Below are 25,890 nucleotides of genomic sequence, written 5' to 3' on the forward strand. Positions count from 1 at the left end.
CCGTAGAAAGCTCTTTGGTCTTGCCCATGGTGGTGATGTTGGATGCTGGTTGTTTGGGTGTTGACAGGTGTCTTTTATACAGGTAACGAGGTGAGGCAGGTGTATTTGATGTAGATAATTGGTTGGGATTGGGGCTGTGTCTTAAAGAAAGACTAACTGGCTTGTAGGAGCCAGAATACTTGCTGTTTGGTAGGGGGTCATATACTTGTTTTTCCTCATCAGATGGTTATCAATTTTTATAAATTCATATGATGTGATTTTCTGGAATTTTCTTTGGGATTCTGTCTTTCACTGTTAGAATGTACATATGATTAAAATTGTAGATTGTTGCATTCTTTGTAAGTGGGCAAACCTGCAAAATCAGCAAGGGGTCAAATACTTTTTTCCCCCACTGTATGTTATACATTCTTGTAGGAATATCAGAGGAGTATTTCAGGGATTCATCTGTGTGAGTGTAATCCAATGTAATCAAGCCTTTACTTGGCACACACTACAATGTCATGTTTTATTTGTTTTGAAGAAGCAACAAAGTCATCCAAAGAAGGTTAAAGTCAGGGGCAGCTGGACTTGGCTGAAGATACTAGAAGACGTTTCGTCCCTCATCCAAGAGATTTCTTCAGTCTGAAACATCCCTGTATTGTTGTTTTTTTTTTTTTTTTAAAACCCAGGAACATACTAAGACAGATACTGGTGCACCCCAAAGACCGCACACCCAAACACAAGAAAAGCAATCTAGTGTATGCAGTCCAATGCAGTGAGGTGCACATTTTAGACAGAGAGGGTGGATGGGTCTGCGCCACCACTTATCCCCCACTTACAGTGCTGTCCTTTCATCACTTCCCAGGAAACTTAACAAACGTAACCTCTTGGCCTCAGGTGAAGATACCAACCATGGTTGTTCAGACTTGGCCTGGGGTGGTTCTAACGACCATAACGACTGTCGGTAAAACAGCCAGGAGCACTAACGAACCAGCGGTATCGACGATCCTGGCGAACAATCCCACAGAGGTCAAAGAGCTAAGTTTCCATACCAGTCAGTCAGCTCTGAAGAAGTCTTTCAAATGAGGGATGAAACGTCTTCTAGTATCTTCAACCAAGTCCAGTTGCCCTTGACTTTAACCTTCTTTGGATAACTATGACCTGGATGACTGAGAACCTTCACAGAAAAGCAACAAAGTTGTTCCCAGATTGTGAGCAATTATTTAGCATGTCAATCAGTCAAATCTAACTGAATTAAATTAATTCAGAAAAAAAAAATTATATTAGCCATCATTGTCACATGCCTGCACATTCTGGTAGTTAAATAGAAAACTCTGTTGGAGTAATGTGGCATAAATTCAAAGGCAGCATTTGAACGTGTTACCCAACTCTACTCAACCCTGCCCTGACTAGAGGCTGGGCAAAATTACCCGAGAGTTTGAATGGAAAGGGTATTATAGTAAGTTATGAGCTTTGTTTTTTGGTGGGCAAAATTGAATTTGAATACCTCTTGAATACATTCTTTTAAGTATCTCATGGAAGCGAAGTTAACTGTCACAAGCAGTAGCTGCAGCTGATTTTTGGCAGGTTAGAACTTGGATGAACGGGTTCAGCTCCAGCTGGCTCCAGACCAATTTAACCCCTGAGGGTGCCAGTATTAAATCAGCACCAACATATCTCAACACCAGCAGAGATGTGACTTTAATGTGGCTGCTGTATTTAAGCGGTTTGGGTATCAGTTACTGATGTAGAAACAGAGTGTGTGTTTGCCCCTTGTCCTCTACACACATATACACACGCACTCCCCATGTCCGCCCCACGGTGTTGTCTGAAGTCCAGCCAGAGGTCTAGCCAACAAGCCAGTTTGTACACATGATGTTTGTCCCCTCCAAACCTGAGCAGCTGTTAAGAGATTTAGCTCCTCACCCTGCTCTCAGCAGAAGTGGGACACAGTGGTTGTTGAGCTGTTCCCTAATACCCCTATGATTCATACTTGTTCTGTTCGCTTTCCCAGAATGCAGCTCTGTATGCCTCACTGTGCTGAGGTCCAGGCCCTCGCCAACATTGTGTCACTGGATTACTCATGCTTCCACTGGGGCAATATGCTGCATTATGTGGATTTGTGTATGTACATATGTTTGTGTGTGTGTGTTTAGCTGCGCAGTGTTAATTGCTTAATGTAATGGCTTGTTTTTTCAAGTGCTACGGTAGAGCAAGTAGATGTGTAATTTTATTTTTTAGTTTGCCTCATGTCCATCCTCTAACATTGTGGGGTTATGACCTTATACTGCAGCCAGCCACCAGGAGGCGATTGAGATGGTTTCATATTTGGGGAACTATCGTGTCGTCCATCTTTATAGTCAAGCTTTTTAGAGCTGAAACCAGTAGTAATTGATTAATCTGTTATGTTTTTAAGCCAGAATCCCATCCATTTATTGGTTCTTCTAGAATTTTCCGTTTTTCTTGGTCTTCCATGATCGTAACCTGAATATCTTTGGGCTATGTACTGCTCCAACATCAGAATTAGGTGGGCTTTGTCCAAAAATTGTAGTTGGGTTTTTTTCCTGATTTTTTTCAGAAAATGACAGTCCACAGGCATGCCCACTTCACACAGTGATTGGCCAGCACTAAGCTTATTTTATCCTCACAAAACAACTTCAGTCACCTTTTGTGTGTACAAATGAGTGCTACACCCTGAATTCCATACAGGAAAGTTTTCTGAAACTGTTCTCCACCGTTATCTCAGTTTGTGAATGATTATCGTGTCTTAGTCCTCTCAGATGTTTCACCCTGCCTTCGAGTACAACTGGTGAAGTACAAACCCTATTGTTCAGTTGTGATCGGACAACGTGGTGATACTATGCTCGAATTGAATAACTTGTTGATCTGTCCAACAAGCACTTCAGTTGAAGCATACTGACACCTTAAAAGACCAATAATTGACCAAGAAACGGAGATGTTTGAGCCCAGAATGGTTATTACTTGTTCAGGCGCATACTTGGACCTCCTCGACACATTCCCCTCCCCAGTGTGTTTTTGATTAGCAGTGTTGCATGAATGCTGCCCTGGTCACTAAATGGCCTCCTCTATGGAATTTGCCAGCCACTGTCTAATCAGGTTTCTCACTCTGTCAGATGTTAGCTATTTATCAACCATGCTGTTAATGATGGAACAGCATCATCTCCATGAAGCTTAATAGTGCAACTTATGGCCTTTAGTCATTGTTATTGTACAGTCTGGCCTTAAGTCAACTCAGAGTTGAGACAATACACAGTTGTTAAGACGAGATGTTAATGTGATCCATGTCGTTGGCCTCAGGACATATGTTGCTCTACTTTAAATATCTCCTGTTTAGTTATCTTTTTCTGTGCGTCCTGGCAGAGGCCTAGTTTCTGTTAGTGATCTTATCTTTGCATAAATGTGCGTGCGCACCAGGGAAAACACTATTACTATTACTTGCGTAAAAAGATATAAAGTATTTCTAACATATGCAAAGGCCAAGCAAAACATTGTTTTTTATTATCTCGAGCAAACTAAGGTGTAACTCCCTTTCTGCTTTGTGATTACAAAAATGCTCTTCTGAGATTGACCATGTGGGTCTCCACATAATTGCGTTCCTTGAATTTTGCACACTCCGTTTACTCATATATGAAGGTTTGTTGGCTGGGTTTGTTGTGGTTGTTCTGCATTGTCGTCAGGTTTGGTCGGTGGTCTGTATTCATGCCAGCTGGAAGGAAAGCCAACACAACAGTGTCCTATCTTGTTTGCCACAGAGTGTGAATTGAAGAGTTTGCAGGCTATCTGGACAGAGAGGTGTGAAGAGGAACCCTGCTGACAGCAACAAACACCACACTTTCCAAAGTTCATGGGGCTGCAAAAAAATAATGCGTCCTGTAAATAGTCTGTCAGGCCGACTTTGTTAGAGTTAGGGAACGCTGAGTGTGAAAGGTTATAAAAACAGTGTGGGCAGTGTGAGAGCAGACAATGAGGAAAAAGGCCAGTGATCTGGATGCTTGGAGAAAGACAGTAAAATTTATGACTTTTGCCTCGGTTACATGCGTCTTTCTAAACAATCACAAACTTAATCTGTCTTACTAAATAAGCAGATAAATTGGATAAGCAGAAGAATCAGATGTTTTTGTTACTCATTGGGTAAGAACTAGGATCCATATTTACATTGGTATCATGATTTATTCCACTAATTGTCAAGTGTGTTTGACTGTCTATGTGTGCAATGCAATCCTACACTGACAAACTCTGGATCATTATTAAACCACCCATTAACCACCCCCTCCCCCAACTCACACCATGTTCCAACTTGTACTTATGTGGACATTCTGTAGCAGGAGGCCAGTTCTCAGAAATCTTGTCCTCTCCTTTCCTCCTCCGGCTATGACAACACAGTGCATTTTCCACTGTGAAATATTGCCTTCTTACAGATGCGCACACACTCTTAAGCATACACACACACTATTACTATTACACACAGGGTTAGAATTGGGGTTTCCAAAGAAAAATTACATTCTACATTTTGCACTGAATCATTTTACAAGGCGTGCTGTAATGTAGAACAGCTACAGCTACTATTGACACCTGGCCTGCACCTCATCAAAAGTAATCTATTCTTTCAACACAACCGCCAACACTGTGTGGAATGAAAAACCTGCACTAATGCATTCTTTTCAGCTGCACAAAGTGATACCTTATACTGTGTTTGAAAGGCCTGTAGAGTCATGTTATATAAGTCAATGTAAAATATTATCTGCATATACTTCAAACATGACACATCACCCTTCTCTTTCTCTATCTGGCTGCAGACTACCTGGCGAAGCACGGGCGTCTCAGTGAGCTAGAAGCCAGGAGGAAGTTCTGGCAGATCCTTTCAGCAGTGGAGTATTGTCACAACCGCAACATCGTCCACAGAGACCTGAAGGCGGAGAATCTGCTGCTGGATGGCCACATGAACATCAAGATAGCAGGTACCATAACAACGTAGCGCAGGACCCAGAAACTCATTTATGGAATCATTTAGTTTTGATGCATTGCCTGCCATGATCTCAGTGCCGGTGCAGTTCAAAAATGTCTTAACTACTTGCCCAGGCCATTTGCACAGTGTTGAGAAGTGGTCGGAGGTTGCTTGCAAGATAGCTGTTGGCTGAAAGATGCCGCAACGGATATCTCAGCAAGAATCTAAAGGCATGTGCCAGAAATCCCTCCCCAGTGACCCCTAGCTTTCATTTTGAGAAGAAAACATTAAAGATGGGGGACAAAAAGAGGAACATACCTAATGGCAGAGATTTGAAATTAAGCTGGAGGTCTGTTGTACAAGCTTCAAAGTGTGATTATTAAACAACTGGCATTTAGAGCTAGCTAGTGAGAGTGTCAATACCTAGGAGAAGGGGTGTCTGTGAAGGACCGGGAGGGGATGAGGGTGGTGGCAGAAAGGACTCTGGGTTTAATTGGAGGAGGCAAGGAGGTGATTATATGGATTGGCTACTTTGGAGACAGAGTGGCGGATGAGAGAATAAAGGGAAGAATGATAAGGAGCAGTACATAGCAGGGTGGCAGGGCTGCAGCGTTGACAATGTTCTGAAAGAGGCCAAGGTTTATCTTGGGCTTTATTCAGAGCTGATGCTAGAATCCATCTAAGGTGAGCTGATCACATGAGGACGGCTAAAAATACAGGTGAGAAAGGATACCAGACACACTGAGTATGAATGTGTGCTCGGGGGTGGCCTCTTGTCCTCAAAGGACTTCATGTCATGGATTCTAAATAGTAGAATAAAATCTCTGTTTATTAGTCTGATAAATGTTATTTCAAGTGAGGAAAATGACAGATGAGCATCCCAGTTAACATATAAATTGTGGCCAGGGATCGGTGGCTTTTAAGTCAGGACAAATTAGACAGAACTATACAATAACTGATACTTGTATCATCCTGTCCACGGTTTCTCAGAAGGCTCCAAGATGATAACCTGGAGATGGTATTACCCCAGCAGTAATTTTCACAAACATGTCTGACTCACAGCCGATTGTCAGCGCAGCAGATTAGATTTGAAGCAGGAAAACAATGAGCAGAACATTACCTGGCTTGTGATTAGAGAAAACGTCTCTTGGGAGGACATTGGCAGAAAGGTACATTCTGTGCTTCTCTTACCCACAACATGCTCAAGTACATGGAGTTCAGACGAGTAAATATGTCAGATTTGTACTGTCCATGAGAGACAGTCATCACATCAAACGTCCGTACAGCGATCCGTTTAACCATGGTGAAAGAGAGGTGAATTTTTCTTTTTGTGTTTATGCTGGTCATCTGCATCTAGAGCTGTGTCTAATAGTTATTTTCATAATCAGTTAATCTATTTTATAATTTTTAGACTTTGTAAGGTGCCCTGTGGAGTTTTAAGTCATGTTAGAAAAATTCATTGGTACTCACCAAAGTGCATTGTGTGTCACCTTGAGATCTAACAAAGGTGCTGAGTACATTTCCTTCCTCATAAAATATATGCAAAGCCGATTTTACTTAAAAGTTTGAAACCTGCATTATTCACAATAATATTTACAAGCAAGAGGTTGCACGCCTCTGGAGCAACTAGGGGTTAACTGTCTTGCTCAGGGACACATTGGTGGACTTCACAGTGGGTAGTTGAACCCGGGTCTCTCACACCAAAGGCATGCGTTTTATCCACTGCACCATCACCACTCGTCACGTGTCTGATGTCTGACAAATATTGAAAAATGTCCATCACAGTTTTCCAGCTTGAATCTTCAGTTTTGCCCAACCAACATGACCAGTTTAAGCAACTAGAGGGCCCCTGGACAGAAATATGCTATGTGCCCCTACTGATCCCCACCTGCGCCCCCCTTCCCACACTCTGTGCATTGTGTTCTTATTTTGTGTCTATTACATGCAAAGTCATGTAGTTAAATGCACTATCTAAGCACAATATAAACAAAAAAAAAGATTTTGAAACTAATTTCCATTTAAGAAATGTCTTTTAAGATACACCCTTTGTAATCTTGCTTTTAAGCATTCTTTATCCTTACCTGCCGTTTTTGGTGAACGTTCTTTCTCAAACAGCGAATGGGGGTGTGGTTAATAGTCGGACGTAATACATTACCATGACAACCAAAAACTGACCAGCTGGAGTGTTCACTAAAGATATGCTTTGTTAACATCACTACACTGTAAAGTTTAGTACACTTTACTGTCTTACATACTTACCCATGATAGAAACTAATGTGCGCGTATCAGCTGTTATCAATCATACAGTGAATGGTCCTGTCACGCACTGCACACGATAACTCCCACTATGTTTTGTGGTGCGCTTACTTTACCGTGGCAGTGGGAGTGGGGGGGGGTCTGTTACTCTGTTGAACTGCATGTAAAGACTGCTGATACCATTGCCTCCGCCGATGCATTGGTAAAACGGCCCTCAGTAAAATGCATGTTGCAGACTGTGTATAAGACAGTGGCAGGTGAAAGTGCCACGCGTTTTCTGTCATCTGTCCTCCAACACCACACGCACAAATGCCATAATGAAAATGAACAGCACACTAAACCAAGAGGAGGAAACTAAAAATAAAAGGATGACCCTCTGTTAGCTAACTTTCTGCAATAAATCAAATAAATATTTAAATTACCATTAACTAATTGTCACACTGTGAACCTGAAGCCGTTGGTCCCACTGTAGGTCTGTGGCCCCTAGGCAGTTGCTCCGTTGGTCCAGTTGGTAATCCAACAGTCCAAAATCAAAAGATGTTCAGTTTGCAGTGATATAAAACGGGTAAAAGGAGCAAATTCTAACACTTGTGAACCTGGAACCCACAAATGTTGGCATTTTTGCTTGATGAATGATTTAAACAGGTAGGCTAATTGCTTACTGTCTTAGTTTTGTGTTTCTCGACCAATAATCCAGTGGTTTTAGTACTAGTGACTGAATATGCTGTGCATCTGGGTATACCCTGCAGTCCAGTGTTGTCTCCCTTCGTTCTAAAGGCCATCTATGGTCAGTCTGTATGAAGCTTAACCAGGCAGCGGTCAGTCAAAGAAAGGTCATGCTCATGGTGGCTGGAGAGGAAAGGGGAAAAGCGGCAGCGGGGGGTGCCCTTCATGTTTCACTTCAAACAGCCCCTTTACATTCAAGTTGACAGATTGAAGAGGACGAAAACAGAGGAGAAATAACAAAAACAAATTGCCGAATCAGAGGAGGAGAGGAGGCAACCTTTGTGGCTTATGAGCAACATATACAAATATATATTCTTACTTTTGGGTTGTGTTTTGTTTCTGTGGTCACAAAAAAGCAAAGTGGAGAACCACTCTCAAAAACAAATATCATTCATTTTCTCACATGACCAAAGAGATGCTCACAAGTCTTTGAGCTAGAGTCCAAGTCAAATCTCAAATCTTTGAGATAGAGGTCAAGTCTCAAGTCACTCGTGGTTATAATGAATGTTGTATCACCTGCTGCGTTCAGTCCAGGCTGCTTATAACACGGCATAGCTATAAGGAATTCTGTAACTGTAACCTGTTTTTCACTTACAGAGCACAACCATGTAATGTGCACGAACGACCGTCAGACCTAACCTCGCATAGGTCGTAGGTAAAGCAAGAAGCAAGCTAACGTTAGATGGCCAATGCTGAGCTAAACATGTTTACTAACCTCAGGTTACTAACCTATTTTGCATTCAGCGCTTCATTGTTTGGGCTTTGTTGTATGAAGCTTTAAAGCCAAAGTTTATGATGAATGGCACAGCTGCTGCCAGTGTTTGTTGTCCTCTCGCACGTGTGGCCGCGCGCAGCTGATACTACGTGTTACGTAGGCATGTTATAGGTAACGGAGGGAGGGGAATAACAGCAAGCTCATCAGATAAATAAACATTGTCCACGAGTTCCCCACCTTGAGTCCGAGTCGAGTCTGTAGTGTTTCGAGGACAATTCTCAAGTCGAGTCTAAAGTCACTGTGTGTGCCACTTAAGTCCAACTCTGGTTTTTGAGTATAACACTCAAAAACTAATCCGCTTCATCAGGACTGTGTGGATTTGCTTTGGTGATTGATCAGATTTGACTGACATTGACAAAACAACCCAGCAACTTTGATCAGATTCTGATTCGAATGTTGGTAAATACTGGTTGGTGCTCAGAGGTACATGTAATTACTTTTCGAAACAAGCGAGAAGAGCACAGAGTAAAACACGCACCGATATCTCTCATGTGAAACTGCCAAAACTGTCCGAACTTTGGCACAAAGGTGTACGTACATGTTGGACTCCTTTTGCTCATTGTAATAAGGTTGTATTGGGAAACCCATGAGTGTATTGAATTGATGTGGTTTTTGTAAGGAGGAATAATTTGTTACTTACTACTGACATAGTCTCACTTTTAAACAATTAAATGTCCTTTTTCATAAGAGTTAAAGAGGCTTAGGGTTTGGGAACCTGAAGCATATAAGGAGAAAGACAAAGAGAGAGAAAAAAGTTTTTAGGTGATAACAAGTGCGAGAGAGGAGACAAAAAGCCACGAGAAGAGGAAGGAAAGAGTGAGGGCAATGCATCCTGAGCTGCAGCCGTAACCATACCTTGTTAGAAATGACAAATTTTTGACTGCTGTCCTCTTACTGCGGCATGACGACATCACTCATACACTCGCCACATCCACACACATAAGCTGTTAGCTGGTGTGTGTTCCAGTGTGACATGTTTAGGGTAATATTATGCTAATACTGTTATGCGCGACACGCAGACGCTCCCGCACCCCACCCTTCCTGCTGAGCTATGAGTGCTGTTAGTAGCCTGCAGCGCGCCGGAGCGTTTGACGTCAACCAGTCTGCTCGGTATTCAGCTCCATGAAATGGGTCACAGCTTCTGACGACAAACCCAACTGCACAGCTCCGCTCCGCTGTGCCTGCATCTCACATCTCACCTTCACAGCAGCATCAGACAGTAAACATACTTGTAATAAACCCCACTGTGGCTTTACCCTCGACGCTATTTCAACTACACCTGCCGCTACCTGCACTGCGGTAATTAGATGGATTGAATACATGCACTCACATACACAGTGTCAAATCTCTCAATTTTGTACAGCGCTGATTTCACAAACCTGATTACTACATGTATTTTCTAGTGAACTATAATTTCCTGCATCATTTTCTTTTATATTCATTCAAACCACAGCATGCAGTCTAGATTCTTCATCACCGTCACCGCATCCCGTTTTTTTATTTTTCGAGCATTTTGCCTTCATTTGAAAGTGGACAGTAGAGGGGAGAAAGGGAGTTGGGGAATGTCATACAAAAGGTCCCCAGCCAGAAATGGATCTTGTGATCACAGTATATGGTATACCTCTAAAACCATTTGGCCTACAGATGCCCACACACCGAAACAGTAAATTAATCACTAAGTCAGTGGACAGAAAATAAACATAACTGAGGTCATTTATCAAGGACAAATATCTGCTACTTCCAGCTTCTTAAATGTGAGGATTTGATGCTTGTCTCTGTTTCATACACTCAGTTGCCAGTTTTTTAGGGACACCTAGCTAAAATTAATGCACACTAATACAATAGTCCTGCAATAAATCCTCCCGTCATTAAGGTTATAATGTTCAGCTTGTCTTGAGACCGTTTTATAGAGGTGTTGGTGATCATTTTGCAGGATGTAGTTTGCGGTGCAGTTGAACTCCATTGCATTAGACTGATTGGTGTTATTTATTTTTTATAATGCAATAGCGTGCAACAACATCCTATAAAATGACCATAAAGTTGAATCAACAAAATATTTTCACAACAAAATAATTTACGGATGAATTGATAATGCTGTGTGTGTGTGAGTGTGCTTGTCAGTCTGAGTATAATGTACAGTAGGTTGTAGATGGTTTCTTGGTAAATGTAAAGTATCATGATGCAGAGAAAAGGAAAAGGAACTGGTTACACATACTCTTTCACACACTGCCTAGTGTGTGTGTGTGTGTGTGTGTGTGTGTGTGTGAACGTGAACCCACATCACCTCCAGCCCCATTATGTAAGTCAGCTTTTTTTTATCAGTGTCATTTATTTGTTTTGCAATAGGTTTTTTTCTGTTTATGTAACTGTTTCGAATTGTGGAAAAGGGGTGGGGTGGGGGGTTAAGTCAGCCTGATTGTCTGCTCCTGTAGCTGTCAGGTCCCATGATGCCATCTCAGGGTCCCAACTAACTAAGCATGGAATTATTTTATATATTATCTGTCACATGTCTGACATGTTAATCATTTAGGCTATGAAATGTCTGAAGACACCAACCAGTGCCCTTCACATGTTGAAGAGATACACATTTACAGTGGTAATGAGGCAGAAAAAAAACATAAAAACCTCCAAAAAATTGAGAAGCTACATCATCAAATGTTTTTTCTTGATAAATGACTCAAATACAAAATAGTGATTAATGAATTTTCTGTTGATGCACTATTGGATTTCAGCAACAGAAGCAAGCATTAGTAGCAAGGCTTGTACAACCAAATGAGTAGAGGAGACAAAGCGTTGTTGAAAGGAGAAGGTTTGAGAAAGAGGGGAGGGAGAATGATATGAACTAATAGAAGAAAAAGGAATGGCTGAGTATTTGCAGGCACGCTAGAGGGCTCAGAGTGATTTGGCAGATATTACTGCAGCTTTTAGTTGGATTTTAATGAAAGGCAGACATGAACTTCTCGACGCTTTGTGTGTAATTTGTGCGAGTGTAAGTTAGACTTCTCTGTCTTGTTCCTCTGAAGATTCAGATCTGACTTTTTCAGTCAGCCAATGAGAGCACAGCATTGATGACCTCATGTCCGTCTCCAGGGGAGGTTACCTCATACAAAGGCCCATTACATCAGCGTACAAATATGTGGATCACATATTACACTATGCAAAACCTTCACACCCCATGGAGACACTTATAAACTGTCAGTTACACGGTGTAGTCTGCCATTGGACATTTTCTTTGTACAGTTTGACCACTTCAACCACCGTAGCTATATGATAAATATTCACCATGTGCTCAACCTCTTCCCTTTTTATGGTCACAAGTAATACTTAAAGTTAGCGGTTCCGCCTTTTTGCAGAAGCTGCTGCTTATCACCATGCATACAGCAGAAATTGGAAGGGCCTTTTACAGTTTTTACAAACTTTAATTTTTGAAATTATCTGAACTTTTCCTCCCAACCCACCCACCACATCCCCTGTTGGTTTGCCCTGTGTAGATTTTGGATTCGGGAACTTCTTCCAGCCTGGGGAGCCTCTGGCAACGTGGTGCGGCAGCCCGCCTTATGCTGCTCCAGAAGTCTTTGAGGGCCAACAGTATGAGGGCCCGCAGCTAGACATCTGGGTAAGATGAGTGAATGCATGAGGTAGAAAATTGCACAATGTTATTTTAAATATTGTTTTCCAAATACAATGAAACATACATTGAATTTGCATGTCAATCTTTGGCAATCACTTTCCTTGAGTGCAATTTTAACATTTACATTACTGAGTCACATGAAATCAGCAGATGCATTTGAGAATTTTTATTATATATCTAACAATGGAAACAAAGTCCTGATGATAAAGTCAGCAGTTTTTGCTCCTGTCATATGGTACTCATTTCCCAACCACAGCGTGTAGCATGCTGTATATCGCAATCATTTACTAAATTTCTGGGTTCTTGTGTTTCTGTGTGAAGGACCATGCATTTGGTTGAGGGGCCGTTAGGGACATTATTCAGAATTACCATGCATGTACATGTACTTTTCCTCTCACATACCCATATGAGACCGAACTTATACTGAAAACCTCATACAGATACAAGTGAAACTAGAACTGCAAGCAGTTGTAAGCGGGGTCCAAGCCTCCCAGCGGCAGCCGCCCCCCTTGCCACGAGTCCGCGCGAGTCAACCTGGGCACCCCGCCGTGGCTCGGGGGCCCGTGGAGAATAAACGACCAGAGTTATAAACTAAAGGGACTTGCGGTTACGGAGATATAAAATGAATGTATGTCTATGGGAGTGTTATTTGATATACGCTTACTAGCTCCACCTAGAGGCTGATTGATGCCATAGTTGTGAGTAAGTTTCACACAGCCCATCTGGAGGGCGTGGCAGATAAGGTCCCTGAGTTTTGTGTAGATCAGCCATTGCAAACCTAAGATATCACATCACATCCAGTTTTTTGCATTTCATCAAAAATTTGTTAGGTTATAATTAGGATGTTTTTTGGCAGATCAAAATTCCCTCTACAAACTTTTATCGGCTTGGTCCAGACATGCTCCATGCCAAGTTTTGTGCCGAACGGACTTGCACTTTCGTAGGAGTTTGTAGTTTTTCAGTTTTCGCGATTTAGCGAAATGAAAACGTCATTGCACAGAGATGTGTCTTATACCATCCGAATCGGCATTGCCATCGTGTCATGGGTCTGAACCTACCCTGTGAATTTCGCGTCTGTAGCACTTACCAGTATTGGAATTAGGCCAAAATGTACAGAAATGTACCCCTAACAAGTTGTTTGTGTGTGTATGTGTGTGTGTTTCAGTTGTGTTTGTAAAAGCATTTCACTTGTATGTGTGTGAGGTATGTGAATGGGTTTGGTTTCATATGTGTATGTGAGAGGAAAAGTACATGGTAAGTTCATGGTAATTCTGAATAGTGTCCCTAACAGCCCCTCATACATTTGTGTGTACAGCGTGAGTCTGTGAATGCAAACAGAAATCTTTAACCTTATTTACACCTCTGATTGATTAATCTACTGATTGTTCCTGACCTTGTTCTCTGCACCTTCCCCTCATGTTCACAGAGTATGGGGGTGGTGCTATATGTTCTGGTGTGCGGTGCGTTGCCCTTCGATGGGCCCACTCTTCCCGTGCTTCGACAGAGAGTCCTAGAAGGAAGGTTTCGCATCCCCTACTTCATGACTGAAGGTAAGAAGAGACTCTCTGGGATATTAAACACAAAATAATACCGGAGACCATGCCAACTCCCACCCTTCAGTACCTCACATTCCTGTAAATTTACAAGCATGCAGTGTATTTGCAAGAGGACACTGCCGCTCCGATGAATAGATCACACTTTCCTATTTTAGTCACTGTGCTGTTGAATGTTCACTGGCAGACTCTCTTGTGGCTGCAACCAGTAAAGGGGGTCATTTCATTAACGAGAGAGCATCACGCTCATTTGAAGGGGATACAGTAGGAGACACTCTGTCATTGTCCTCTGTAATGTGTGTGCATGTGTCGGTGTGTGTGCGCATAAATGCAGGCTGCAGAGTGAGTCAGGTTGGCTAACTCTCTCAAGGCAGCCCTGCTGTCTGCGGCTGTGCTAGCTAGCTGGCTGCAGATTAAGTCCAGAGCTGAATCTGTTTGTGTAACCTGGGAAGTAGCCAGTGAGGCCTTCCTGCAGCTTCCCTGTCTGTCTCCCAGAGGTGACGCTGCCTGTCTGTTTGTCTGTTTGACTCATGCTCCTCTATCTGTGAGACATCTTCCTGTCCGTCTGTGGCCTTGTCTGTTTCTCTGGATCCCATCTGCAAGTCTGTAGCACTTTCTCCACAGGGGGTGTGGTGAGAGAGAGCCAGCCAGATTTCTTTTTTCTTTTTTCTGTTCAGGACCTTGAAACAATTAAGACGTAAGGGGAATGTAGGAGTATAATGTCAGCCCCGTGGCCAAACTGACACTCAAACCCGCCCCCCCACCCCCCGTCCAGCCCCCGTTCCCCGAACAAGGAGAACAGAGTGTGCTGATTTCTTCATCCAGAAACAGTCCATCTCATCTCCCCTTGTTGCTCTCACTGGCCGATGCTGTGGTACACAGCACATCCTAGCACTGCACAGTAAACTCTCACTAGAACATTTCAGCGCTGTGAACGCTGTGGTCTACTCCCAACTTACTCACTTAACAACTACAGTGGATGTTATCTTATGTCTCCCCTGCTGTTGCATATTGCACATAAAAGCCAAGTCATGTTAACCAGAACAACAAACCTTTTACATCTGCATGATATTTGCAGCTTAAACAGCGAGGTCAAAGTATCAACTGGTATTTTCTTGATTAATCAATAAATCATTTGATCTACACATAATGTCAGAATATTCCTCAAATTGCTTGTTTTGTCAGACATCCACAAGATATTCAATTAACAATTATTTAAAACTGAAAAAGCAGCACCTTTATGCTTTAAAAATGACTAAGTGATTAAATGTATCGGCTAATTGGTTCAGAACAAATTGACTCAGATTTAAAAATGAAAATACACACTTTTACACCCCCTCTATCTTGCGTTGCAACAGTACAGCACAGCCCACATTGAAACAAAACAGGGTGTTGTTTTTTAATCTTTGACTCGCAGTTTGTGTTGCATCTCATTCATGAATGTCTGTGTGAAGGGTTCTGGTCATGTTCAGTGTCATGCATGATGGTTGCATTCTATATATCATTGTTATAGTCATTTTATTTATCTGCTCAGTTATTTATCAGTCCGATAAAATCAATGAAATAGATAACAGAAAGTCAGGCTCAGTACCTACTCTCTGCTCTTCAGCTTCTTACAACAGAGTGCTGTTCTCCTTCATTGGGGGAGTTGGTGTAACTCTACACCACTGGGACATTGTAAGTGTTAACTGGGATGGTTCGGTAGTTAAGTCATGGTGGTGTAACTGGCTAAGAACAGCGTGTCAATCAATCAGCCAGCCAGCCAGCCAGTCAGACGGTTGTGCAATGCCGACCCCTTTACATAGTCCAACGTTCCCTGGTGGTTAGTAGCTTTGAAAAATGTCCTCAGCTTGAACTGTTGCTATAAACACGGCTGTAGCAACGAGCGCAACCTGAGTAACTTCTGGGTCAAACTAATTGTACTGTATTGTATTTGAAGCAGGTTGTAACTTAACAGCAGCTCAGGCTTCTAAGATGCCACAGCATGAGGTAAAAGTGCAGTGAAGAGCACGCTGGTTATGCACATTAGGGGGAAGAAATTGAGTTGACTGAACCACCAGGCACGAGGTAGAAGAAAATGTGATGTAAGCAAACGTTAGCAGATCAGCAGGACGACTGGGAAGAATGTGAGGCAGGGAGTTAACGTTGGCAGCCAGGTCCTTGGGCTTATGAACTGCTAAGGTCTCTCTCCTAACTGTGTGACCAAGGACCGGATATCTGTGGACACTGGTAGAGAAGGAGATTAAGAAGAAATGCAGGAGGTTGTTAGTGTGCATAGTAAAAATGAATTCCACAAAAACTGCTAAACGTTTAATAATATTTACCAAAAGTGACTGATGTGAAGTTTAACAACTTTAATCATGTAAGCACAGCACAGAATGAAAATTCAAGGTAGAGATCATTCATTTTTAAAAATTCCAATAAACAGAGTATTAAAAGATCAGGAAATAATGACCAGCAGCAGGGCATATTTGTTCAAAATACAACCGTTTTTTGCTTTAAGACCGTAGCAGCAGGTTATATTTGTGAAGATGCCGTGTGGCGGGCAGGAATGCAGTGCAGGCCAGTAGGGGTGCAGGCAGGCCAAAACGGCGCAGCCAGGGGAACTGTAATCCTGTTAAGAACCCAGCTGTGTCTGACGTCAAACCCATCTAGCCACTAACTAGAGGTGAGGAGCTCTCATTAGGAGGGGAGGAAAGTTGAAAAGAGTCGACACGCTGTTCAGAAGTGACAGCAGAGGACACAAAAGAACTGAGCAGATTTTAAGCTCCTAAGTGTTATTTCTGCCCCACTTCATCTGGGATAGGTTGAAGAAGTGCTCAGCGTTATCGAACTTAAGTGGTGCTCTAAAATATGAAAGGCTATTAAAAACCTTCTCACATCCTCTGTGATTGTTTTTTCCACCCCTCGCAGACTGTGAGCACCTGATCCGCAGGATGTTGGTCCTGGACCCATCAAAGCGTCTGTCTGTGGCCCAGATCAAGGAGCACAAGTGGATGGCTCTGTATGTTCCTGTACAGAGGCCTGTTCTGTACCAACAGCCTCCGCCTGCTGAGGGCGAAGTGGGTGTGGGAGAGTACAGCGAACAAGTCCTTCGCCTGATGCACAGCCTTGGCATCGATCAGCACAAGACTATAGAGGTGAGGAGTGATCTGCAGGGAGGAGTCAGCTTTATTTATTCAACAGGGGTGTGACGGGGGTGAGGTTTAAAGGCCAAAGCTTCAGACTGTTAAGTAGATAACAGGTCACAGTCAATATGCATTGCTGTACACATGCAGAAAAGAGTTCTTGTACTATGTGCATACAAGCAGAATGCTAAAGGTGAGTGCCCAGCAGTACAACTGAACAACATACAAACAAAAAAAAGATAAAAGTAGGATGAAAATCGAGTAAGGTCCTCATTCATGTGGACCGTGGGAAATTTAGAGGCCCTAGGCAAACCCAGACATGGGCCTTCCTTGTGCCTTGTTCTCACCCTTTCCTTATTTGGAAACATTATAGGCTGCTAACTAGACCATCCAGTAGGGGAAAGTAACAAAGTACATTGACTTGAGAACTGTATTATTGTGCAATGTTGATGTTTTTGTACTATACTTTTGCTCCACTTACACTACTACTAGTTCACTACATTTCAGAAGCAAATATTGTACCTTTTACTTCACTGCTTTTATTTGATCGTTATAGTTACTAATTACTTACTAATTACTGCAGATTAAGATTTTACACACAAAACATTTAATTAGTTAGGTGCATCATTAAAATGCTGGTTATATAGCAGCAATAATAATCCACTGAAAAAAGTGAGCTGATGGCATTCTTTTCATTATGGTATAAATAAAAGTCTGAACACCATAGGATAGTATATGACCTATTGGGGTTTACATTACATAACAGTATGTTGACCTATTAGGGGAACTAGTAGTTGGGTTCCCCAGGAAGTTGCCTACCTTCTGGTAAATCCTGCCACTGGGTGGAGCATGGTTGAAGTGTGGTTTGAGTAGTAGTGTATTGCAGACCACACTTCATGTACATCTATTGCTCAGTAAAAAATGGGGCTTTGAAGATAAAATGTGTATATTGCTACACTGAAGTAATAAGTGCCTGCACTCTTCTGGTCTGCATGCAAATCAATCAATGGCCCTCCATCAGGGAAAATGTTTGACAAAAGGGGATTCACAAGCTTATAATGACATCAAATAGTGCACACTTGTGGTGGCGCTTTGTCATGCAAAAATAGATGGGATCTGCAGGTCACAATTGAAATTCTCCAATTTTGTTTTTACATTGAAATAAGCTGCACTAATGGATAACTATGTGTGGTGTTTATTTATTGGTTTATTTTTGTGAATTGTTTCCTGATAATAGACGTGCACTTTATTATTCCCTGTGGGAAAGTGCTTCGTTACAGCAGCTAAGGCACTCATGAATCACAAAGCAATCAACATAAGGACACTCAAAGAGGTATATAAGAAAATGGAATAATATAAATAATTAAACTCTTAACTAAAACTAAGAAGTATGACCATATTCTAACTCTAAAATATACAACTATAGTGCCTGGTAGTATTCTATACATCATTACAGAATTTCCCCTCAGAAGTATTTCTGATTCTGATTCTGAAACTAGGATATACTGTAGATTGTCTTTTGTATGGTAATGTCAGGTGCTTTGTTGGATTTCCATAGAGAAATAGTGACTAAAAAATACTGATAAATTGAAAATATATTTTTAAATGCCTGTGAATGGGATGCTCTGGTAGGGCATGGTTAATTTATCACTAAAATGATTTTGCAATATTCAGTAAAAATATCACAAGTATCATATGTGAAGGTTTTTTAGCCCTGATTGAAAAATAAAAGGGACATATCCATATATGCACTCCTTCACTGAATCTTTAGGCCAAGGATTTTTTTCACCCACTGAAGTCTTTTCAAGCTTTGTCTCAGCGTAATGAAGAGGCTGTAATTTATAAGCACTATGTTTTGTCTTTTCATTTAATACATTCCATGTACTGCATTTTTAATCGATACACTGCTCTTTAGCTGCCGCATTAACCCAATTTCACACAGGGAAAAGAAATAAAGAATTATCTCAGCATATCTTAAGAGCTGTCACAGTTAAGTCATGCAAAATGGATGGCGTTGTTCAGTAATAACTTCACTTACAGATGCTGCCATTTATGTTGTCTGTCATCCTCCAGTCTCTGCAGAACAAAAGCTACAACCACTTTGCTGCTATCTACTACCTGCTGGTGGAGCGGCTGAAGGCACATCGCTGCAGCTTCCCTGTCGAACAACGGCTTGACGCTCGCCAGCGACGGCCCAGCACCATCGCAGAACAGACTGTTGTCAAGGTAGCCACAGGGCACGGGGGGTGGTTCTGAAAAATGTGTACAGAGATTACCATCCACACCTCCCTGATCAAAGCTCCATTATTCACACCTGCACCCAGGAACAAACAGTCAGGACAGAACACGTCGTTTTCATTTATTTATCCCGCCAGGTTGTCTTCACCTGCTCTCCCAGTCTTTTCCGCCCAGCCTTGATCTTAATTCGTCTCCCTCAGCTACATAATTAATTTTTTTCCTTTCTTTCCCCACTGTCTCTTCTTAGCGACACAGTACAATTTCTCTTTCATTTCCCTCACCATCTAGGATCTGGCTTTTGTGTCTCGTTTGGATTATCAAGTCAAATTCACAGCAGCTCAATTTTGTCGTAATTGCATTATTATCAAGGATGTTGTGAAGTACTGGCTATGAATTGGAGAAGGCTTTTTGATGTAATGTCAAAGACTGTCTCCATCTCCGTTTTCTCCCTCTGTGCAGTCGACCAGCGGTTCAGCCCAGGTGGGTTTGCTCCCGCAGGGCATTCGTCTGCTGCGCTCCCCTGCTGTGCCCCAAGCCTCCTCTGATGCTTTCACCTTCCCTCAGACTGCATGTCCCCTGGAGCAGAATTTCATGGTGGAGGATGTCAACACACCCAAAGTAGGTCCAATACCAGTAAAAACAGAGTTCTGAGGGATGTGGGTGTCATCTTGTTCGCATGTTTGTCCTCTGCCCTCAAATGACGGCTCACTTGCATCCTGTGTTTCAGTAATAACTGCATTGCAGTTATTACAGACATCATCAGCTTGCCAAAGTATGTTCTGAAAAATTCTCCCGATCCCAGCACTCACATCAGACAGGACAGCTGCTTCTCACACACACACACACACACACACACACAGACACAGTGCTCTCCCTCGTTCTCTGTTTTTATCTGTGCCAAGCAGCAACCTTTTCCTCTTGGCCCGTTGTTGAGTTGACCGACTATTAAAGAACACAGGCACCAGTGGTCTGAGTTGACAGCCTCACACACCTGCAGAGGCTACACACAGAGGATCCCCCCCTCCTGGCTTGTGTGTGTGTGGTAAGCAGAACAGAGCAGAGAGAGAGAAAGAGACAGAGAGCGTGTTATCTGCGTGAATGGAGCCTGGTTATGTAAGCGGTCCTGTGATGATGATGTGACCTAATGCGAAGCTGAGTGAACACACATGGACAGGAAGCTGCTGCGCTGCTCCAGCAATCTCGCCACTGTGACCTCCTACCCGTCAGCCATCAGCTCATCCCTTCTTTATTTGTTTTTCTTTTCTGTTCAGCTTGTTCTCTCTCTTCTTCATCCTTTTACTTCTCTCTCCTTTAAAGACTCCTACCCCTTTCCGTTGTCTATTTCTTAATGTTGTTTTCCACTCTTCTCGCGCGCGTGTGTGTGTGTGTGTGTGTGTGTATGTGTGTGTGTGTGTGTGTGTGTGTGTGTGTGTGTGTGTGTCGGTTGAGCATTCCTATCCCAGCACACTACAGAAAGCAGATGGGGAATTGGGCAAAGTTGCTCTTTCAAGGCCAACACCAGGCTTTCCAGTTTCTGCGGCCACTCATGCAAATGATCTGTGTGTGTGTGTGTGTGTGTGTGTGTGTGTGTGTGTGTCAGTCACACAGCGCTTTCAGTGAAAGCTCACTTCCTGGCCCTGTATTCCTTTATCTCCACCCTGCACCTCTAGGCCAACACACACAGGCCTGCGTGCTGGCACACACTCCAAACATAAGACAAACCAGGAGCAGGACAGGAACTAATACAGCCCTCGTTCTCAGTATGGTGGTCGCCTTCTGGTTTCCAAGCGGTCTGGTGAAAATGATGGATTTTGTGTGTGAGCACCCTTTGTGTGATTAAGATGCCTTATTTGACTAAAAATGTGTTGTGGTTTCTTCAGTGTGGAGTGGCACAGTTCATTTTGAATATACACTTAACGTTCTCTCTGTATGTCTCTTTTATCCACCCCCCCTCCTCCCCATCTAGGTGAACGGCTGTCTGCTGGACCCCTTGCCTCCCCCCACTGTCCTCCGCAAGTCCTCCACCTCATCGCCTAGCAACATGATGGAGACGTCAATCGATGAGGGCATCGAGACAGAGGAGCCCGACTCAGAGGATGATCCGCCCCACCTGCTCTCGGCCTATCAGACAGCTCGATTTGGCCAGCGGCGACACACCCTCTCCGAGGTGACCAACCAGCCTGGGCCTTCGAACCAAGGTACGACGTCACCTGATTGAACACACACCTTTAGACTCTGTCACATGCATCTAATGCTAAAATGAAGCTGCTTTTCAGGTTCACTTCCTTGAAAATGAATAAAACATGTGGTCCCCCCAGGTAAATTGTTCACTCTAGGCCACAACCCCTCCATGGGTAGCATGGACTCGGACATCGGCTACGACATGGGCTCCATGCACAGTGATCTCGGTCTGCTGGAGGATCCCCCCTCTCTCAGTGAAGTGGTACCTCCCAACAGCTCTGCCCCCAGCGTCACGCCTACGCCTTTCCTGAGTGCTCGGCCTGCCAACCCAGCAATGGCAGCCCTGACTTCTCAGCATAGGGAGGCGCACAACCGCTCCCCCATCAGCTTCAGAGAAGGACGCCGTGCCTCAGACACCTCCCTCACTCAAGGTCAGAACCACCAGTGTTTCCTCCATATGCATTCATTCTTCTCTTTGTAGCTTCTCTCAATTTACCCACTTCTGTGTATGCACTCAGACAACACTGACTTCATAATGGGTTAAGTGTCTTCCTCGATAAACCCAGGCGCTCCAAATTAGGGTCGACTTCAATATGCACAAGGCCATTCAGCAACCTTAACAGAAGGTTTAACTGCTTGTGTTATGTGATTGCAGTCAGTGCAGTTTAATGATTGAGACGACAGGAGGCTGCAAAGAACAATGAAAAGTTCCTCGCCAACCACTGGGTCGGGTCTGAAGACTACAAATTTGATAATGGAAATAATCTGTGGAGTTAGAAAGAAGTGACCAGTTACCAGACCTCTGTACCATAGCTTGATCCTAATCTTTGCTTGATGCTAACAGCTCGAGGCTACATCAGCTGCTACTAGCGTAACGCATCTAAATCGTTTGCTGTCAGCAGCAGGTTGCATTGTGGGTAATGTAAGCGGCAGGTTTTGATGAGGGAGAAGATAAAAAAAGATGGTGTCTCTGATTCAACTGCATTGCTTTTTCTTTTTTATACTGTGCGTCCTGAGTCTGAATTCAGTATTACAGAAGTGCAACGCTAAATCAGAGCAGTACCCAATAGTCCATAATGCAGTACATTCACAAGACATTTTGACATCTCTTATCATCACTATACTATCCCTATTGCTCTGTCTACACAGGTTGATGCTGCAAGTCCAGACATGCTCTTGAGAGATTACTGAAAGGCATTCTGTGACACAGAAAATCGCATTCTGTGACACAGAAAATCACTTTCTGTAGTGAAAGTAAAGAAGACAGGTTGGTGTCAGAGACGAGTGTCAATTAAATGCCAGATCCGACACGTCTCCTAAAGCCCAGGCACTATGAGCTGCAAAGAGTTTTATGTATAAAGTGTCACAGTATATGTTCACAAAGCACCAGTCAAGAAGAAGAGCATTGATTCTCATGACACCGACGCAACACCCCTGCTGCAGCTGCTCCCTCACACCCTTCTACGCACACACACTCGTATATATGGCATATATATACACACACACTAAAGTGTCATTTGCACTTTTTTTCACATCTCTTCCTCCTCTATCTTCCCTTCTCTTACCCTCTCCAGTCCCTCCGACAACAGTGATGATTCACGTTATGAATCACAGTCGGATATTTGAAGGTTTCAGCCCACATGCCTCTCTCTTATCCCCCCTTCTCTTACTATCCATCTCTTTCACTCAGTCTCTTTCTCGCCACTCTGTCTCCGTCTTGCTTTTCTTTCTCTTTTCAAAGTTTCAGTCCACGGCAGACAGGATTTGTCTGTACTCCACAAAGAGAAAGAGGAGCCAAAATATAAGAGGGAATGTTAAACAACCTCATTTTTCTCCTTTACAGCTACTTTATTCTGTGCCTGCTGGTTATAAAATCACCTGTGCTTTAGCCAAGTAGAAACTATAATTATAGCTTAAAATTCTGTGTGTTACTTCCATAGCTCTACATTGACAGCGTGCACTGTGTGCTCCCGGTTGGTATTTCTGGATATTTATTTATTTATTTATTTTCCGTAATCCTCTTTGGAGAGTGTTGATGTGGTGGATTCTTTTGCATCAGACTGCTGACTCGTTTTAAATAACTCCCACCATCACGGTGATTCAGGTCCTATCGTTCACAGCCATAGCTCGTCACCACTGGATGGGTCTAATCAGAGCTACTTTCCTTTGCACACGCACACAAACACACACCCACAGCAGCTCATGACGTACATCCAGTCACATTGTCAGCAGGGGTGATGTAAAGTGCTAACCAGTCAACCAGTTTGCTAACATCAGTGAAGATTAAGCCAGACTCTCTGGGAGGATAGAGCCTCTGACATCCTGTTATGAAGAGAAAAGTAATTTGGTTGATCAGATGTAAAAATCCATACTACGTTTGTATTGTTTGGATTTGTTTGTGCTCTCAGGTCTGGTTGCGTTTCGGCAGCACCTCCAGAACTTGGCGAGGACCAAAGGCATCCTGGAGCTCAACAAAGTCCAGCTGCTGGTGGAGCAGATGGGCTCCGGGGAAGGGGCCGCCATGGGACCCCTGGGACCACAGCACCACTTGCACAACCTCCTGGAGGTCAGTGTTACCGCATAATCACACACACACATCCTTTACTCAAACAAATTGAAGCTCGTTCTCTTCCCAAACCCATTCTCAGCCTCAGTCCCTCTACTATCCTCACCCTATGTTGGCCAGGGAAAAAAAACATGCACCCAGGCTGTTGTGTAACCCCAAGAGAGGCAGCCAACTGTGGCTTGTTTACTGTCTCTCGTCCCCCTGGGGCCTGGAGCCTGGAGCCTGCAGCCTAGGCCAAAGTGAATGCAGCCATTGTTAAAGTTAGTCAGACTTAACCATAGTATGGACTGGCACCCAAAAGGCCCAAGCTGCAATCACAAAGACAGGCACACACATACACAAAATAATACACTCGCATAGACGTGCTGAAAAGGGAATAATTTGAGGAAAGATCCTGTGAAAAAAACAAAATAAAAACACAATCAATTGTAGAAGCAGACATGATCTAATCGTTTTCCTTTTGTCCATGTCTCATAATGCAATAACGCAGCTCTTTGTTGGTTATGATGCTCGGGCCCCATCATCCTTTTAATTTGCTTTCATTTCATTTAACTACTGTGTAATCCCTGTGGTACATGCCATTTAGAGAAAGGCATCTGGCTGATCAGTTACCACACAGGCATTTGGGCAGGAGACAGCGTGGATAATCCAGTTAGACCACATGATGAAGCACCCAGACCCTGACACAGCTTTATTAACAGACAGGAGAAGGGATCTGGGATACGTGTGTCCGTGTGCTTGTGTGTACATGATCATAAACATCATCATTGTTCTAATGCTTTATACTTTTTGACTGAAGGGTGAGGCGTCCAAGCAGCAGGAGGGCCTAGCTTTATACCAAGGTGGGCCACAGCCGCCTCTCCTGTCCCGCAGACAGAGTTTGGAGACACAATACCTCACTCACAGACTACAGGTACAGTCTACCACTGACAGCACCCACTGATTATCACTATATTCAGTGATTTATACGAGATACAGACCTGCCTTCCTCTATCAAGCCAAAAAGCTGCTTTGCGTAACATCCACTGATAATGATTTGGCTCTGCCGTGATGCAGCAATAATGAGTTTAAACAGTTTGTAGCCAGTTACCATGGCAATTATCCTTAGTACAGTCATCAATGACAATCTCTCTTCTGTCCAAAAGGCCAACGTCTTGGCTAACAGTCCTGCTAGCTGCCAACTTTTCTGTAAGGAGACTCCTCGAAGTTTAGAGCAACAGCTGCAGGAACACAGGTAAAACGCACTGTATTTATACAGTTTTGATGCTTTTTCTCCTATGGTTATTTAGCTGTGGTGAACTTTTACTGCTGGAAGATTATATTGCAGATTTATAATCGCAAATAAATCCAAATAAAAAGAGTTAGTCGTAAACTTTTACTGTACAAGAACAGAACACCCAGGAATGAAACTAGTGTCAGAGCAACAGTTACCTTGCCAGGTAATCAGGTAATGCCATTTTGTGTAATGTCATCCATCCACTCTGACATTGTGTTCATGTTGATTTCTTGTTAGAAGGGGGGTTATTTTATTTTATCATGCCCCCGTTCTTCATACTTACTGTTGACAAATTGATGTGAATCTTTAGGTTCTTAGAAACTGGTTTAAAATTCATCTAGAACTGTTGTCAGAGCAACAAGTCCTTAAGGCCAAACTTGTAAAAGTGCAGGCTTATCAACAATTAGCTGGATCATGACGAAGAACTACTTTGAAATAATCAAATTAGCTGGATGAGAATAAACAGGATTATTTTAGCCTGATAACAGCAAGTTAGCCTGAATTAGTAAAGACATGTTTGAAGAACATGTCTACATCGAGCAACACATCCGTCAACCTCATCCACCGTTTTCTCCATTTTTCTGTTGCTATTATTCATGAATGTAGCTAGGTAGC

The 25,890-nt window shown here is 43.0% G+C and overlaps 1 protein-coding gene across 4 annotated transcripts in view; it reads left to right on the forward strand.

Annotated features, from left to right (window-relative positions):
- sik2b (salt-inducible kinase 2b) overlaps window positions 1-25,890 on the forward strand; it is a 47,030-nt gene that overhangs the window by 16,390 nt on the left and 4,750 nt on the right. For all 4 annotated transcript variants that reach the window (XM_046073525.1, XM_046073526.1, XM_046073527.1 and 1 more), the window contains 11 exons: window positions 4,797-4,958; window positions 12,194-12,318; window positions 13,760-13,883; window positions 16,800-17,026; window positions 19,088-19,240; window positions 19,712-19,870; window positions 21,219-21,450; window positions 21,571-21,864; window positions 23,842-23,999; window positions 24,799-24,912; window positions 25,145-25,233. In XM_046073525.1, the coding sequence (XP_045929481.1) occupies window positions 4,797-4,958; window positions 12,194-12,318; window positions 13,760-13,883; window positions 16,800-17,026; window positions 19,088-19,240; window positions 19,712-19,870; window positions 21,219-21,450; window positions 21,571-21,864; window positions 23,842-23,999; window positions 24,799-24,912; window positions 25,145-25,233 (1,837 nt within the window). The remainder of the gene's footprint in view (window positions 1-4,796; window positions 4,959-12,193; window positions 12,319-13,759; window positions 13,884-16,799; window positions 17,027-19,087; window positions 19,241-19,711; window positions 19,871-21,218; window positions 21,451-21,570; window positions 21,865-23,841; window positions 24,000-24,798; window positions 24,913-25,144; window positions 25,234-25,890) is intronic.

The sequence above is a fragment of the Micropterus dolomieu genome, linkage group LG17, assembly GCF_021292245.1.
Source record: "Micropterus dolomieu isolate WLL.071019.BEF.003 ecotype Adirondacks linkage group LG17, ASM2129224v1, whole genome shotgun sequence".
Classification (NCBI taxonomy): domain Eukaryota; kingdom Metazoa; phylum Chordata; class Actinopteri; order Centrarchiformes; family Centrarchidae; genus Micropterus; species Micropterus dolomieu.